This window comes from Megalops cyprinoides, chromosome 2 (genome assembly GCF_013368585.1).
Source record: "Megalops cyprinoides isolate fMegCyp1 chromosome 2, fMegCyp1.pri, whole genome shotgun sequence".
In the NCBI taxonomy this organism is placed as follows: domain Eukaryota; kingdom Metazoa; phylum Chordata; class Actinopteri; order Elopiformes; family Megalopidae; genus Megalops; species Megalops cyprinoides.
In genome coordinates, this window is record NC_050584.1 from 45,004,739 (window position 1) to 45,023,343 (window position 18,605).

The 18,605-nt window shown below is 36.2% G+C and overlaps 1 protein-coding gene across 1 annotated transcript in view; it reads left to right on the plus strand.

Annotated features, from left to right (window-relative positions):
• Positions 1 to 383: 383 nt before the first annotated feature.
• The window catches only part of LOC118773304 (ephrin-A2-like), a 104,360-nt gene continuing 86,138 nt past the window's right edge, over positions 384 to 18,605 (plus strand). The window contains exon 1 of the mRNA XM_036522175.1: positions 384 to 1,235. Within this exon, the coding sequence (XP_036378068.1) occupies positions 1,096 to 1,235 (140 nt within the window). The 5' untranslated portion in view covers positions 384 to 1,095. The remainder of the gene's footprint in view (positions 1,236 to 18,605) is intronic.

An 18,605-nucleotide genomic window follows, 5' to 3' on the forward strand; every position in this document is an offset into this window, starting at 1 on the left:
TCACGCTGTGCTGTTTTAACGACGTTGCGAGGACACGGTTAAAAGAACGATATATTGCTAACTTTTTTCATCGAGACAGAGAAGAGGGAAAGGAAGAAATACGCAGGCTAAAGGGGGAAAATAAGGAGATTAATGTTGTATTGCTCTCGCGATGTGACTAAAGCAGAAGGAAAAGCCGGACATTTGCAAACCAATGATACCCACTGGCTTGGATGTCGTGCTGCGGAAATGCTGTAGCGCTGTTCTGAGTTTCAACCCTGAGGACAAGAAAGGAGCACAAGGATTCTGAAGACTTTAACAAAGCAGTTGTGTATCTGTAAAAAATAATAATAACAAACCTATACATTTCTTCTGAATGTGGCACTGAAGAAAGCCCGTGAGGTGTTTCAATGTGTGGGATACACTTGTATGATCTTAAGAGATTGCTGTTCCCAGTTTGAGGACAAACAACTGAATGGATGGATGGTAGCGTCGGCTGCTTTAGACGAAAGTTTTAGCAAGTTATGCAGGAGAGGAATGGATTTAAAAGGCAAACTGTTCCACCAGTGAATTATTCAGTGCATTTTCAAAAGGACCCGATAGACGTCTTGCTGTGTTTTTAGAAATGCCTTTATCAATCATTTCAGTCCGGGAGAATGGATTTTAATGGATATTGGAACCACTCACTGTGCAACAGTAGAGTACCGCGTTAGCTGAAATACCGTTTGAATGAACAGGGATTGTTGTTTACTTATTTGAGGTGCTGGCGTAGTATGCAAGGAGTGACATATAAACAAAACTGTTTTACGGGCTGCTACACTGTCATTTTTATTACTATTACTGGAAGAAAAACGGGTGAGATTTAACCACGTTGTGAATTAAAAGTTGAAGAGCACCCTTATCTCGCACAACCTGGAAAACTCGGATTCAATGACACATCTGGATTCAAATTGAGTGGACTGGAATTTCCCACCTTTTCAATCTGCAACGCATCATGATCATTTGAGAGCCGAAAAAATAAAAACACTGGCGAATAAATATAAAAGTTATCAATAACATCTCAAACTGATCTTTTTAACAACTAGAAATACCCTCTCCCCCTCGCTTAAGGTTACTATGGACAAGAACTGTATAGCTTACCAAATGGAGTTGTCACTTTTGGTGGTAGCCCTCATATCTTGGGTCTCGGTGTGGGCGGACGATAGCAAGGTGATTTCTGACAGATACGCGGTCTACTGGAACAGCACAAATCCCAGGTAAGAATAAAGTCGAAAACTATTGTTTCACAAAAAGCACAGGAAGACTCAGGATGTAAACATAGTTACCCTCATGTAAAGACATTTAGGCCTAACCATTACGTAAATGGGGATACTAATGTCATCCGAGAGACGGTTTAAGTCGCTTTAAATGCATGTCCAGTAACTGAATTCACTATAATTTGCACAGATTGACTCTAGTCCATATTTCCTCGGGCTTTCGGACGTTATTGTAATTTGCGAAGCTCTGGGGCAAGAATATGGTTGTCTGCACAATTCAGTCTGTATCTGTACTTATGATGCCCGTGTTCTAAAGTTTTACGACCTCCACGGTCCTCAGAAACGTTCACAAATTCATTCTGTTCCGGTGATTCGACACTCGACCTCCTTGTTTTGGGACTTAATGGTTTCGGTTGGACCACGATTTTCATCAGTTCAGTTATAGTTATACCCGAGTGTCAGCGCTATGCGCCCCGAAGGCAATATTTAGGTTTATGTCATTCTCCCAGACAACTTGGGTGCCTGCTGTTGCTCGTCTTCCTTTTAACGCCCAGCGTGTCTTTCACGGCACAAACACATTTCAGTTTAATTGCTCGCAACATTTATTGCGTTTTACTCCAATCAGTAAGAATCAGGGTCTAGTTCTAAAATCAGCCATGGAATCTCACACTGTGTTTTCCGGATCATGTCAGAGGTACAGTACGCTTATGGCAGTGACTGAACTCTACTGTTATCGGTAGTCGGTTGCTCCATGGTGGCACAGCGCTTAAGAGTTGTTTCAAAACTATTGCCGGTCAGATTACTTAAAATACAAGTCTTTATGGTATTCCACGATTTAACTAAAGCAGACTTTTAAATGAGTGTGTGTTCTCAGTGTATGTTCTCACTCTCAGTCTGCTTGAGACAGTCGTGGACACTAACGGTAACTGGAAAGCCTACTTCTTCTTCAGACAAGTATTATTGCAATAAGATAGACTCCTGAAACAAACAAATGAGACATAAATTACTGATAGAAATTTTCACAGTAACTTACACCTCTTAAGCTTGTGTTCAAGCCCTGCAAACTGTTGAAAAGCACCAACAATTTAAAGTACAATGTCGTTGAAAAGTCGTAAATACGAATGTAGGTCTGAGATTTATCAACTCTGTGGTCTGTTTTGGCTGTGATATTCAAGCCAAAAAGTACTGAAAAGATGCTCCACGTCCTGCAATGTCCTCTGTTGGTATTTCCTTGATGTTTGAAATAACAATAACAAAAATGTTACTGGAGTATTTCTCTAAATGGGAAATAATGTTTTGAGGCAACACTGGTGACAACTGTTGTCCATCTAACTACATATTAAGGATTTTTATTTTTTCTTTTAGCAAAAAAAAAAAAAAAAAAAACGTGTCAGATTGATACTGTTCATTGAGTTTTCACTTAAAATGTTGATATTGTTTAATGTTAGTGTTGTAAAATGTTCCTTCCGTGTAGGCTTTACTGTGAACTGCAGAGCTATTTTAAGTTGTTATTTTAAAAATTTGTGTTTGAATCACTTTGTTTTTTTCTGACAGTTATCATGAATATTGCAATCTATCTCTGCAATTGCTTATTTTCTAACTTTCAACATTAATAAGAATGACTCCATGAATAGATATTTGTTTTAGAAATTAAATGAGATATATGCAGAAGCAGGATAATTCCATACAAAGAAAAGACATTTCCTTTCACTCACTGGTCGTGGGACTGCCCTCTCTGAGTGTGGAATAATCTGTGTCCAATTTTAAGACAAACTGCACTGTAGTTTGACTGTTAGGATACGTTGAAAATTTATGGAGCGCATTATAAAGTGGAAGAGTTAGTGGGGCACGTGGATTTTCATTCTGTGGTGTCCATGTGAAAGATGGGCTTGGTAATTTTCTGTTTTAGCTTTGTCCATGCCAGTGAATGGCAAATGAGAAGAAAATGAGAAAATGTTAAAGGAGAGAAACAGGGATTGGCCTCTGTCCATTTTGCTTTATGTCAAGTGAAAGCTTGATGTCAACTTCATCCTTGGTTTTATTCATTTTTATTTTCTGACAAAACAACAAAATTAGTCACAATTGATTTTAAATGTTTCAGAATAAACCCTGTCTGTGCATTTATTGTGGACAGAACTGAATCTCTTTTGCATAAAATGAATTCATACTGATTCTGGTTCATGTCATAACAGAAAGTTTGTTATTTTCAATTTATTGGTATTTTACACTTTTTGTTCTGGCAGACACACAAGGGAACACAATATTTGCCTATGTGAGCAGCCTATAGCTTCCATTTTGATACTCTTTTACACGTCTCCTCTGTGATAAAAGTTGTCTGGAACTACACCGTGCCATTTTGGCACGTTATTTTATGCTGCAGATCATTTTCACCAAAGTTATTTGCAAAGTTCCTTAACTTGCAGATGACTCAAAGGGAGTGAGTGAAAGAGAGAGAGAGAGAGAGAAAAACACCAGTGTATAGAGTAAATTAGAAAAAAAAAGTCAGAATTATAGGTGCTTAGAAACAATCGGTCAGATTTTGTGCATGTTAAAAGGAAATTTACTTTGTTTTTCTCTAGCCAATAGACAATTAGGACACATTAAATGCAGGGAAGCGACTTGTGTTGGTGGTGGAAGAACAGCTGAACTGCACTGCATAGGAATGAACCTGAAGAGGAAAAGTTACTCACGACAGCGAATGGAGAGGGTTTAGATGGAGAGCAAAAGGAAGCCCACCTCTGGTTAACATCTGCACTGTAAAAACAAACAAACAAACATTGCAATACATTTGGAATTTTCATTTTACTTATATAACATTCTGCCATATTTGCATCCTTGACAGTGTGTGTTACAAACTGAGCTTTGAAATGCTTCTCACTGATCCTTCACAATACAACTGAAATAACGTCATGTGGGTAGAACAACTGCTGCAAAACATATCTTCTGTCAGTATATACCATACTCATTCTATTACTGATCTTATTCATGCAGTTTATTTTGGTGATACAGTGGCAAGGATGAAATAATAAGTGAATTGAATTGAATTTCATAAAGAAAATACCTGAAAGATTCTGAAAAGTTGAGATTTATTAGAAAGCTCCATGCATTTGTCTGCTGAATTCAAATATGCAAATGAACAGTCCCGCACAACAGTATTAATTTTCCCACGAAACATTTTTTTTTGTTGTTTGCTGCCTTGCATATTCAAAAGGTTAATTAGAAGGTTAATGGGATGAATATGATTACAATGTATATTTGGAAGTTATTATGCATAAAATTGCTTAATCTCATGACAAAACTGATGAAAAGCTGAATGTCATTGCACCAAATGGTTTGCTATCATGCTTGAGATTCGTAAAAGATTTATCTCATAAACAGTGCACAACCATTTTATATCAGCTATTGGACGGATGGCATGAAAGCACCACTATTATGCCAGGTTGTCTGTTTGTTTGGCTGTGTTAAAATGTGCTTGTATAATGAGATTTTTTTAAAAACAGAATAGCACATCATATGCTGTTAGTCGATGATGACCCATTTTAATGGAAGTTGTCAAATTGCAGTCAAATTCAGGGATATCCTGGGATATATGATAAAGCGTATTTTTATGATCATGTTAACTGTAATTTTACACTTGCACATACAGAACAATCTCTAGACAGACTTCATTCCATCACTGACCTACAAGAGAGAGAAATACGATAACCCAGACTCCTCCAAAGGTTCGAATTCGTCCATGAAGCCCAGCACTGTGATGTACTATATGGCTCCAGAGTACATATTAGTTCTAATATAGTTCAAGAGACTAGTTACAGAGACAACTTAAAATGTGTTTTTCTGTCAGCTAGTTTAAGCATAGAAAGTACTTTGTATTGACAAAAACTGTTTTTCTATTATTTATTTGAAGTATTCAAAGCACTCGTATTATGCTTTATATTGTCTTTCTTCAGGTTACTAGATACAAGATAGCATTGTTTCTGCTGATGCATACATTACATTTTTTTTAAGTATGCCAAGTGGTTACTGCAAAACCAATAGCCTGAAGATAGATTACTTGAAGTGAACTAAAATAGCTGTTTCAGTGGTCAACATCTTGCATAATATATGTATATATTACTTGCAAATCTTAATATATATATATATATATATATATATGTATATATATATATATGTATATATATATAGTAATAATTAATATATATGTCTGATCATGATCTAGGCCTCACTGCCTTTTCTTTACACTTCACATCTATTGTTGTAACAGCTTAGATTTAGAATTTGGACACTGAAAAATATGACAGTGCAGTTTTTGTGTTTTGATTTATATTTGAGGACTTCCACTGAAACCTTCATTCATGCATACAGGTTCTTGTATGGCCAGTGGATTCCTAGACCCTGTGTGATTTAAGAGCTCTCTAAAATAGAAGCAAAACAGGCCTCAGCCACCCTGTATGCAGGTTGAACTGATGTATGCTAATTAACTCTGTTTTGGCAGCAGAATACTTCCTTCTCCTTGTCCGCTTAGTATTTTTTACATTCACTCTATGTCTAGTTTTTCAGTTTTATCATTTTTGTTTCCTTCTGCAGTTCTTTCCTCTTTCTACCAACCCCATTTTATTGAGGTTACTGGAGAACAAGTAAGAATTTGGGAAGAGAGCATTGCAGAGGACAGTCTAAATGGTATTGTTCTCTGTGATGCAATTTTAGGGTGGCTGTGATGTCAGTTACTGAGGAAGAGGTTTTAAAATCATGACTTTAAAGAAGGTTGACCATGGTACTGAAAATTAGTGGAATAACGGCACGAACACATTTATTCGTATATAATTCTCCACTAGATGGCGTTGCATTGTTTTTACGTCAGCCTATGACCCCGTCCGCCATTTTCTGACTCTTGAAAAAGAGACGATCTTTTTTAGAGTATAGGTGTCCACATGCACGAATGAGATGGAAGACAGTTCCAGTGTTTAAGCTTTAATCGAACGATTTAGCTATGTCGTTTTCTTCAAATTTATTCCAGAAATCACTTAAATTAATGTTAGTGGATATGGGGTATCGCACAAATGACTTCAGTTTAGGAATAATTTTTAAAAAATGAACCGCCAAATTAATTTTTTAAATGACATTAGTTTGTTGAATGATGTGATCCTTAAATTGAAGAAAATACATGCATCGACCATAAGCATGATGCGTTGTCTCAGAACTGAAGTCAAAGATTTGGAGCGCTACAAACAAGCGCTCCAAATACAAGTAATATTATTGAAGTCTATTTGTAAAGCGTAAAGCATAAAGAAATATAAATAAGATGATAATGTTGCCAGAACTTTCAAAATGTTGTACTTTAATTCCTGGCAAATTCCTGGCTTGATAGGTTTTAGAGTAAACCATAAAGGCATAAGAAATCAACCTTTTGCTTATTATTTATATTTGATGCTGGTATGAATATGCAAAGCACTATGAAAATATGTATTATTTGCAAAAAGCAAAAATATCTGGTAATGTCATATAGAATCTATTTGACATGGTAATTTAGTGATAAATTTTTGAAGAAGTACTTTTGTCAGGGTTTTTGTAACACAAAGGGTGTAACCATCGCATAGCACAAAGTTAACTGTACCAGGCCCTGTAGTTTACTTAGTCTCTTGGCTGTGAAATGGAGATTCCTAGTACTGGAAGGAAGCACCGGATAGAAGACACTTGTGCACATAGCGACTTTGTTACATGTCTCTAATGGTACTTCTAATGGGTTGCAACCAGTCTGTATGTAGCGGGATTGCTCTCTGGGCTTGGGAGCAGCAAATTGTCATAAATTTGTTTCCTGTTTATCTGGCTGGGTGCATGACGTTAATTAATTTTTCAAATTCAAATGGCCTGCACTTTGGGGTCACTCAGCCTGTGTGTGTACAAATCAGCATTCCCCATATGCAAACTTGTAATTAATTTGATGCATCACGAGAGCAGCATCTCCAGTGTAATTTCTTTAGTGTAAAGCATTGTAAAATCGACCTCACTTGGAAAAACACAACACATTGGTTATTGTGTTTTTACTCTTTGTGTCCAGTGGGAGATCCAATGTCCTGAAGGTTAAAAATGCAGAAGTGTCTTTTTTATAAGCTTGCCCAGACACAAACATTAACTTGCAAACATGCTCACAGCTACACATTTGCTGAGCCTGTATTCAAAATTGTGCTCAAAAATGTTCTGTGACTTTTCAGACATTTTCTCTTAGTGAAGTTTGCTTTTAGCATTTGAAGTACAACACGAGCCTAGATTGAGTGATCGTAAAAGCAAGGTCATCGTTTTGTCCAATTCAGGCACCCCATAATTTCTTTTTTGTCTTTTAATAAGAAATCACTCCCCTTGTTAGACAGAGAAAAGCCACTTTAAATGACAGAGTGCAAGGCATTGCATATTTGTAAGTCAAGGAAATCAGATTAAGATAAAAAATATTTGCCCTCAGAGTCCACTTGCCAAAGACACTGCATCCTTTAACTGAAGCATAATGTGGAGCCATGGAGACTTTACCATTGATACTATTGAATTTCAGGCCATTCCTTTTTGTAAGAGTCTGCAAGAAATTGATTATCACAAATGTTAGGTTCCCTAATAATTTTGTATGTTCCTGTTAAAAGTGTTTCATGGAAGAAGGGGCTATCAAGGTTGCAAAAGGTTACTAAATTTTTGGTTAAATTCTTGACATAGTGTGAAGCTCTCATGCAGAGTTCTCCTTCAATTGTTGTAATTTTCTTATTATGTTGGGAAAAAAAAGATAATGAAACACAAAGTAACAATTTGGTCTTTTACGTTGAGTTGCCAATTAACAATCTAACATATTGTAGTATTAAATGACCTTAACATCTCATTAAACATTAAAGTTGGAGCATGGTATCTTCAAAAGCAGTTTGTATAAAAGGAGAGTGTTCTAACCAGTAATCTAGGTTCAAAGCTTCATTAAATAAAATGACCCGTAGGTTGTATGAGCCATGAGCCAGATTCTCATGTCAGGACACAGCGTTTCATTCCCAGAGTTAATCAAGGTTGTGCTAACGCCAAATAAAACAAATGGAACATTTACACTCCTCTTCCCTAGCCTTAAAAATGCATTGGATGGAGGTATGAAAAAGACTGACCACATTTTTGTCTGGAGCTGGTTGTTGTCTAAATCTAATTGCCTATTTCGACCATGTGATTACACCCCCTCCCGTAACGTTGTCTGGATTTCACATGACAGAAAACTATTATATAAATTGTTCACTGATGTATTTTGGAAACAAGATTTACTTTTCTATTTTCTGAATGTATTTTCAATATGGCATTCTTAACTTCTTATTGGGGAAAAGACAGTTGTATACGTATATAATGTGAGAAGGGCTACCTCTGTAGAGGAGAAATAGGTAAATAAAATGAACACTTTAAATGTATTTCACTGTAAATACACCATCAAGAATGTGAAAAGCCCACGATTGTACACAAAAAAATGAGGAACACTTTCTTGCCTAGGAAACTGTGAGAAGTGATAGTTTGTTAAAAAAATGTTAAACCAAGATTATCTTGAAACTTACTATGAAATGTAAAAAATGGAGTTAATCTGTGCAGTGTAGTTGCATTATTTATGTTTACATTAAGGAATGAGCAAGATTCATTTTTGTTTGAGTCTATATTAAGATTGTGAATTTAAAAAGAATGAACATTTTAGTAAGAGTAAATGGTCCTGTATTGATCCCATGCAATGCTACCTCCAAATTCTAATTCAGATTTGAAAAGGAAATTTTATTATTCCAGGTGCATTCTATAGAAGTCACACACCAAGCAATATGCTTAAAAACTAATTAAAATCAATAATTTATGCAAATTACCTAAAAACAATACCTACCTTGAGGGTTTCTAAATCTTTGAGAAACAGGAATTACATAGTTTTTTTTTTTTCATTTGAATGAGATTTTTATCAGAAAATGACAAGACAAGAAGGCATCCCATTCTGTATTAAGATAAAAATGCAAATTACAGTTCAGCACTGTTATATATTAATGTCTAGGCTGAAGACCTATGCCTGTGCATGTTCTATACAATGGCCTTCTTCAGTAATGATTTGGGTGGTAAAACAAAAAATTGTTTCAGGCAGCTCAGAAGAGTTTATTCATCTTGTTTTTCACCAAATGTATGTGAAGCACCTTTCTGTTGTTCTCACGTGTACACGGACACCGAGTGCCGTCATTGTCCTCTTGGACATGGGCATGTCAGTGTGCACTGACACCAGTTCTCTATCCTTATACCGCATAGGGCAGAGCAGACCATCTTGTTGGTGTGAGCATAAATGTTGAAAAGCAATGAGTAAGGTGTTTTTGTTTTGTTTTACTTATCTATTGCTCTCCAAAATTTGGAATTGTGAGGTGAATGGGGCACTTAGGATGTGTTCAGTTTTTGTTCATTTCAGTTTGATTTTACCCCCACCCCACCCCACCCCATCAACCATCTTCTGCATGCACTCCTTATGAATTTTAATGGCTGACCCACATTCACTTTGCTCAGGAACACAGGCTTTCACGTGTACAGCGAGTAGTCAAAACTTGGGAAACAGATAGCTTGGCGATGTGCTCCAAAACCAACAGCACTACCTTTTTATTTTGTCAAAAACTAGGAAAGAAAAGGATAACTCTAGCTTAGCTTTTCAGACTTGGATCAAGGGAGAGGACAGAAAAGCATTCAACCAGATATTTCTGAAAGACCTTCTCATATCCCTGATCAGATGCTACAGTTTTTACACCTCTTTCCGTATAGTTCTGATAGACATTCTATTTAGTATGGCTCACAAACCCTACATATACCAAGAATTCTTTTGCGGTTTTCTCGTCTTTATTGGATATTGGGTGTACCATCTTCTTTGTTGCATACTGCCTGTTTCAAATTGGGCAGAGCGAAGTACTCTGTGCCATCTTTTGTCCCGGCTGTCTGTCTTGGTATTGGACCATTAGGGGAAAAAAGTATAATCACCTGTTTAAGATTACTGTGATAAATTATGAGTTACCAGTGAGACTGGTGTGGATTCAGATATTTTAGTAAAGCTGGTGTCTTTTGGCTAGCAGATGGTTGTAAAAATATAGGATTTCTCTTTTGACATTTTTTTCCATGCAAAAAAATAATAGTTACAGGGTTTGTGTTTTTTAAAGCTTTGCGAGGTACATTAATCTGAAAGCACTGCTAATCATTGCAGTAACACATAATATAATGAAACAAATGCAGCTCAGATAATTGTCTAAACATCCTAATGGCTTGTTGCTTGTAAAAAAGGACAGCCAGCATTTGATAAATTGATTGCATCTAGATGTACTTGGATGATCGCTCATAAAAGTGACGATGGTGTGTCCTTAATTGATCCTGAGCAATAGTTTGCCTCCGCACACATGGTACATTAAATCATTGTCTCCCACTTCATTACTGCTTCATTGCATTCTGATTCGGCTTTTATCGGCATCAAAACATTAATCAAATTACCGTAATGGAGTGCAGACTTGCTTCTTCAGATAATAAAAAAGTTTTTCAGTGCATTTTGAGTGCAGGCTTTTTTTATTCATATTTTTTATGCAATACGAACTTTGCAATATTGTTTTGTAATGGCAAAATATTTTGCTTATATCTTCTGTCACCATAGCAAACTGTGGGTAATGCATGTCATTCATGTCTATGGGCTGCTTTGTTGTTGCTGTATTGAAAAAAGCGAAACAATAACAGTAGCTGTAACAGGTTAATTACAGTCAGGTTAATGGACAGTTGAAGTGACCGTGTATGACCTCAGCAATGGGCTAATATTTTCCATAAAAGTTTTAATGACGATACTTACGGAGACATCTCACAGAATGATTAAGGCCATAAGGAAATAATACCTCCTTTATGGTTTTGGATGGTGGACACTTCCACTTGGAAACATGGTTGCCCAGCTCCAAAAAAAAAAGAAAAGAAAAGGTTAAAATGCACTCATAGCTAAATTACTAAATTGGTAAACTTTAAAAGGAGTACCTGTAGGTCTTGCAATACATCATGTGGTACATACCCACTGTGGTTTGAAATATTTAACAAAATCTTTGAGCAGTGGGAGTTAGTTTGCTGCTTTCAAAGCTTAATTTTGGCTTGTATGTTATTTCTTTTCTTCACAGCTGGATTTAATCAGATGAACAATTCCTGCTCGAATAGCCCTGCACACTGTATGTCTTGTTGCGTTGATGATGGCGTGTGGGAAAGATGAGAAACAACCAATTAAAAAATCTTAAAACCGGTAGATTGACCTACATATTAGATGAACATTGGGAAGAGTAAACATTATTGTAGTGGTAGCAGTTTGGTGGAAATTTTGGAAAAAGATTTAGCAACAGTTTTCAACCAACACTTGAGGGCATCCAATTTTTATATACGTGGACATTTTGTTCAGGGGTAGGACAAGTACCCAAGGACAGTTGATACTGTTAATAGGCAATATGGGAGCCAATGACTTGGTGTGTACTTGGTATGTTTAAGTAAATACTTTCCCTGGTATTCAGTTACAATTACTTATTACTGCCTTCTCAGACAACTTAAATTTATTTTCTAGGTATTTATGATAATTTTAATGTTAACTTGTAATTATGTTTCTGAGGACAGGCCTTGATGTCTTTAAAGTGAAAGTACCGTTACTGTTGGAGAGAGTAAATGTTTGTCTTGATGTCAACGTAACTGCAACAAATAGTAGAAATAATAATTAAAATAATAACAATGTAGTTTCTCTTACAATCTGCTTTTATCACAATAAGAATTATTTATATTGGACATAAATATGGACAAATTTGTGGTCTCAAAAGTAAATAAATATTTTTGATAGACTGTTCTCAGGAAAAATACAAATTGATTAACTTTTACCATAAAATTTTACAAATGTAAACTTTAGCTGCAAAAAATTAATTAACAAATTCAGCTGCGAAAATGGTTGTCTGTATCTCTACTAAACACAATCACACACTCAACAAACATAAATGGGTCATTTTGTTGTATTTTAGGAAAACATCCTCCATGGTTTAATATTGTCAGTATTGAACCTAGCTAGCCAGCTTGGTTATAACCTGCCATTTAAGATCTGGGATGTACACATGCAAATGCAATTTAAGTGTTTCCTAGAAGAGTTCCACGGTTCTATTGCCACCACTCAAATTCTGACATTGGAAATTAAGCTGCCCTTGTGGAAGACACACATTTGGGGTGGAGTTCGACCAACTGAAGGGTGTGTCTCTTTTATTACTAAGATATATGTGTACGTATTCTGGCATAACACTTAAATCAGTTTTATTCCTGCAATGCTTGCGCTCATAAAAAGGTGGCCTAAAAATTGTGCTACAGTTGCATCATCATTGTTTGTAATTTAGACAGGGTATATGCAGTTAAATTAAAAATAGAGAACTGAGTTTTTATTTGAACACTGCATTTTAGATTTTAGTTCATCCCATTCTAGCCATATATAACTACCAATAAAATGTTCAACATTCCCTTTCTTTAAACAAGACAGAATATTTTCTCTGAGGCCTGAAACTATGATCACATACAGCAGATGAAATGTGTGTACCCCATGCATTAATGGATGCACAAAAATCATTTGACCAGTATCATCAATTAATTTGGCTACCATAAAATGTGCTCATTTGTTATACATGATACCACACACGTAAATAAACGAACTCATGTAACCTCTCATGTATGGTATTACAAATCAATTGATGAAAATGGCCAATGTGCTTTCAGTCTTCACCATGGGTGTTTCAAGGTTAGTGTATGGTGATATCATCAACTTAACCATCAATGCTGAATTGACAGACTTCATTGCAGTGACCTGTACCATTCAGACTGGTGAGTAATGTTAGATCAGTAATGTTCTGAGTGCAAGAAAATTGTGTCATGTCTCTCATAAGATGGTACCTTGTCTTCCTCACTGCTCTGATCAATTTAACACTTGTAGCTACTATATTACTGTGGTGTGATCATTAGTGTGAGTCTGGGTATGAAATTAATACAATTCTATTACTTTAAATGTTAACTAAAATATAGAAATATTCATGTATTTGTATTCAGATATGTGACAGTGATCACCAAAATCTCTGTAATTTATAATTAACATTTCCTAAGCATATTTATCTCTTTTTACAGTTCAATATGAATAGCTTGCTACACAGTTGGTCCAAACCACTAGCTAGGTAGGAGTTGCTATATCAGCTGTACTACTACTGGTGCCTTTATTAGCAGCTACAAATGTATTGTTTTTCCTTTTATCCTATATTATATCTATAGACCAATAAGGTTGTGGTCCAGACGACTCTTGCCACTGTTCTGGAGCAGGAAGTTTACTAGCTAGCTAGCTAGCTAGCTTGTGGGTTGGACCAGTTGTCCAGGTGTTTGGAGCAAGAAATAAATGGTTTGGCCCAGGTATAATTTACCCTTACCATTTTCTCAGAAAATACAATAACTAACTAGCTAATGAGCAAAAAGTATTTCATTGTAATAAATTATATTTTGTCACTGCTACGCTGGAAAAAAGGAAAGTGAAGGATCCACTCAGTTACATGTGCTATAATTGAAATCGATATTATTTAGCTACCTAGCTGGGCTATGTAGAATAAATTTAATATATCCATGCGCACTGAAGATCACAACAGGACCATTGTGTAATGGGTGGGTTGTTGGCATTGCACAGCAGTTTCCTGGTGCTTCCGCCAGTTCTGGTGTGGGATGCTGTGGTGCACAAATGCATTCATAGTATTCCTCTACACTCAATTTTAAATTGACCATTTCATAGAAAGTGCTCAACAATATGTTTGAAGATTTTGTACAGCTGGTATGCTTCCATATCTTAGATCGCTTTTGCTACAATAATTATCTACCCAGTGGTTACTGTTGTGTGTTTCTCATTTTTATTCAAGTGTTTGTTATTGACATTTTACCATTTTATGCAAAAATTTTGAAAAAAGCTCATCTCGGTGTCATGACTGGTATAATTTCTCTGAAATGTCCACTCGGCTTTCATAATTATAGTTGCCAGTGTCTGTGATCTGAAATAAGAGCACATGGCTGCTCTCTCAGAAAGAATATGCTCTCAGAAAGAAGGAGCGGATTCCAGGGGTGAATTAAATTTATTCACTTTAAGCAGTTTTGTTTCTACCATTTTAAAAGATATGTGTCTGCTAAGTCGACTCTGAATTCCAAAATATGAAATCCAAGTAATTATGTGGTAGTGAAACACTCAGCGCTCATGAGAAATGGTCCCATTATACTTTATGCCACTATTCGTCATAAACAGACGCATAGATGGAAAAGCAGTGTGTAGTTACTGCTTACAGATACATTTAATAACATGTAACATCACCATTCTAGCTACCAAGCTAATGTGTCAGGAAACAAAATTAAAGGCGCCGATGGGTAATTTAAACAAGCTAAGTTAATAAAAGGTAAAATTCTTTTCAAACTTTAGTCTCTTAGTAGAGATTTCTACTTGTACACCAAAATATTGTTGATTTAATAGCTAGCACAGTTTTTTTTTTTTTTTTTTTTTTAAATGATAGGAAAACACAGTCTGAAGGTGTAGTGATCCCTACCATTTTTTCTTCAGGGAGAAATTGAGGTCGTTCAAAAGAGGTGTTGAGTTAGTGAAGGTCAGGGTTTGTTCATATGCGCTGAACAACCTCCAAGTCCGGGCCTAACCCTCCATTTGCAGGTCTGTAAAATATGACCATTTATGAACTGTCCAGATGAAGGCTGTGGTTAATAGAACAAAGAGAATATGTTAGCAGGGAATATGTGTGTGTGTGTGTGTGTGCACATGTGTGTGGGGGTTTTTGACTTTTTACAAATTATTACTTTCGCTAGATATAGAAATTTTGGGCTGGCATTAATTTTGTTACGGTATAACAGAGAAGAAGAGCGGGCACAGTGTGTTTTCATACTATGTTGAATTTGTGTGGTAATGTTCAGGTAAAAGGATGTAGAATTTGCGGGTGTGTTCCCTCTTGATCTTCGACTCTGGAGTTGAAACACACTTTTTAGGAAGATCCAGCTTGACGATCCAAACTTCCTGTTGAACCCAGTGTTTTTTTTTTTAACCAGCCCCATTAGTAGCAGTAGCCCTTTACATCAAAGGTTGAATACACATCCACGTTTTCTTTTTGGCTAGTTAACAAACGAGTCCAGTCAGGGTATGTCTGCACACAGTTGTGGTGAAATATGGACAAAACCAAGGTTGACTACCTTTCTGAGCAGTGGGTATCGGCAGAAATTATGGTAAAATCAGATAGCATAGTACCAAAGATGGCTCACACTGATCTATCCACAAAAACACCCTCTTTCTACCTTGGCATATGTACAGTATATGGTTAATGATATATGATGCATGTGTCTGTAAAAGAAAAAAAAAAACACTTCTGCTATGACTCATATACAAGTGCTTGTATTATAACTAGATTAAGATGAAATGGTAAGCAAATATTAGTGTTTGATTTGTGTTTCAATTCATTCATAGTAAATAAAGTAAAATAAGCTTTGTATCTGTTTTCAGAAGCATAAATAAGAGAATGAAATTTTAATTAATAAAAATTAGGCCAATTTGCAACAGAAAATTAAGTAGCCACATTTTTACAATATTCTATTTAATGCATATCACATTATGAGTATTTATAATAATGTGACGAATTGTAATCCAAGATCCATTAAAAGTGAAAAATACAGATCAAATATTGCAGTAAAGATGAAGTTTAACACTGACTCAAATGACAGTGGTATTATGCAGCTTAGTAGCTTCTTTGAGATAATTTGTATTAAAGTGATCACAGTAGAACATAGAGAATTTTGATAATGGAAATTTTTCTCAAGGACCTTTTAACACTGAGAGCAATTTCATTCTAGTCATTTTCTCTTGGCTTTTCACTTTCCCACTCTCTCTGGCCCACAGTAAATCTTTTTTTCATTCCACACTTCCATATCTGTACATACTGTAACTGCATTGTTCATAAGGGCAAGTGAGATATCAGAGTGCTTTGATATGTGCAGAAGTATTCTTTGTGCAGGGTAAATTCAGTATATTTAAAATGTATTCATGAATTGACACAAAACCATTTGAAGTGAGAGAATATGCAGAAACTAAATGAATTTTGCCTGAGCCTGAAATATATTCAAGCACACAATGAGGATGGATGTTGTATATATTGTATGGCATGTCTTTCATAGAAGAGTTACACATTCCCATTTGATGTGAGTTGTGCATATCATGAGAAAAGTATATGTGACCTACATTTACAGACATTTGAATAGGATTGTATTTTCCCATATGAGTGTAATGCAATGGGCAACATCTCTATTTTTTCTAAATGAATCTCTCTTTCAGAAAATTTCATATAAATATGCATTGGACAACAATAACCCAAAATTGTGTACATTCTTTGGTATTTACATCAATTTTTAGGGTTTTAAGAAAGCGAAGATTACTCAGTGATGTAGCACAGAATTTTTTCTATGGTTTCCAGAGACTGTTTGCGATTTTTCTGAATAATTTTGTGATTAACCCTGGGGTCCTTTTTGGGTTGTTAGCATAATTCTGACAGTCTGTTGTCAATCTGGCAATCCATGCACATAATCATTCTGACCATGTGTCCCAGATTGCCTCACCTGTTTCCCCACAGTAAAGCTGGGGCTTTTTGACTGTCGACAAGCGGTGGCTCTGGCACACATGTTTCTGTCTTCAAGTGAAGAAGTAGAGGGTGGAGAGTTGCTTTACCACAGTGCACAGTAAGCTTTGACCTTCAAATAACTTGAGATTTGAAAAAAAGAAAGAAAAGAAAGAGAAGGAAAAGCTTGTGAAATGTGTAGCATTGCTCCCAAGTCATCTGGGAGCTTTCTTTCCTGAATTGCAGACATGTCAAACCTGTCATTCTCTTCTTGCTCAAAAAAGCCTTTTGTCTAGAGAGTTGGGGGCTGGTGGTTAGTTAGTGAGTTGGGGGCAGGGGGTTCAGGGTGGCTGGGGTTAGGAACAGTCTGAAACAGGGTTCACCAACCTCTTTCCTCATCACTTACAGTAAAAAGGCACTAATTCAGGGGTAGACTAATTTGATGCAGAAGAGGTTCACAAAACCACTTTAAACTCCATGCTGCTGTTTCCAGAAACGTGCCTTAGCTGTGTGTGTGGTGTTCAAAGGTGACCCACCATGGTGGTTTGCATTTCAGTATTTCAACTAGTCAAGGGTTTGTTTGTGCTGTTATGGCATCTTACTCTGTTGACTGAGCTCAGTATATCAGCCAGTGCCTACTCTATACATGATCAGTGCATATTTGCAGAATCCACATAGCAGTGGTCCTAAAAACAAGCCACTGCTGCTAACCTGAATCTTCAGAGTTCAGTTTTTCTACTGTCTGCACCCACTCATATTGCATCTGAAGAATAAATAAATGTAAATAAATGAGTGAAATCAGTCATCATATGTGTTTGTTTGCTGATTTGCTTATGGTAGAGGAATAAATCTTAATGCTTTTAATTTTTTCTTCTTGCTGTGGAATCTTGTAGCACATACACGGACAAGATCATGCTATATAGTTAAGTGTAAGCTCAGTTAAAGAGACTCAGGTTATGGTATTTTTGTATTGAACTGGGTGAACGTACTGTTGAACTGGGGGTTGGCCAGTATACTGCTGACCAGGGCTGTATAAGCTTCTAAACCTGGCCTCAGGTATATCTGACCTTGAGCTAGGACAGGTCAGTGGAATTGCTGATTATGGGGGTGCACATATAGTACTTCTGAGAGCCAAAAATGGGAAGATAATTAGTTATTCTTATAAAACATCTCTTTTACAGGATTAATTGGGGTTGTTTTAAGATCTGCAGCTGTAATTTTTCACACTCCGCTCAGATCCTAAAAAGTAGTCGTTAGTCTGTAACTTGTGACCCATTACCCTATATATCAATTTAATTCAAAACTGTAAGTGATATGCTGGCAGTCAAGTCTGCGTTAATGCAGAACAGGCAAAAATAGTCAAACCGTGTCAATTACATGCCATTCTTTGTAAAATTTCAGGAAATGTGATCAATTTAACTACACAATTTTCAACCAGATAGTTATAGACTTATATGTAGATTGTAAATGTAATTTGAAAGAGGCCCTTTGCCTTGATATGGTGAAGGTCTGAGTTATAGTTAAAAAGAACAGGAAAGCCTGATAAAAAGTCATCCATCACAGTATAGAAATTGTCAAGTTGAAAGTGGGGCCGGATGTAGCCTCAGGGCTAGCAGTTGCTGATCCCTGCCCTCATGCACCAGTTTAAGCACATGCCATTTTTTTTAAACTTGTGTTCTGCCAGCTTAGTGGCAGCTAGAATCAATGT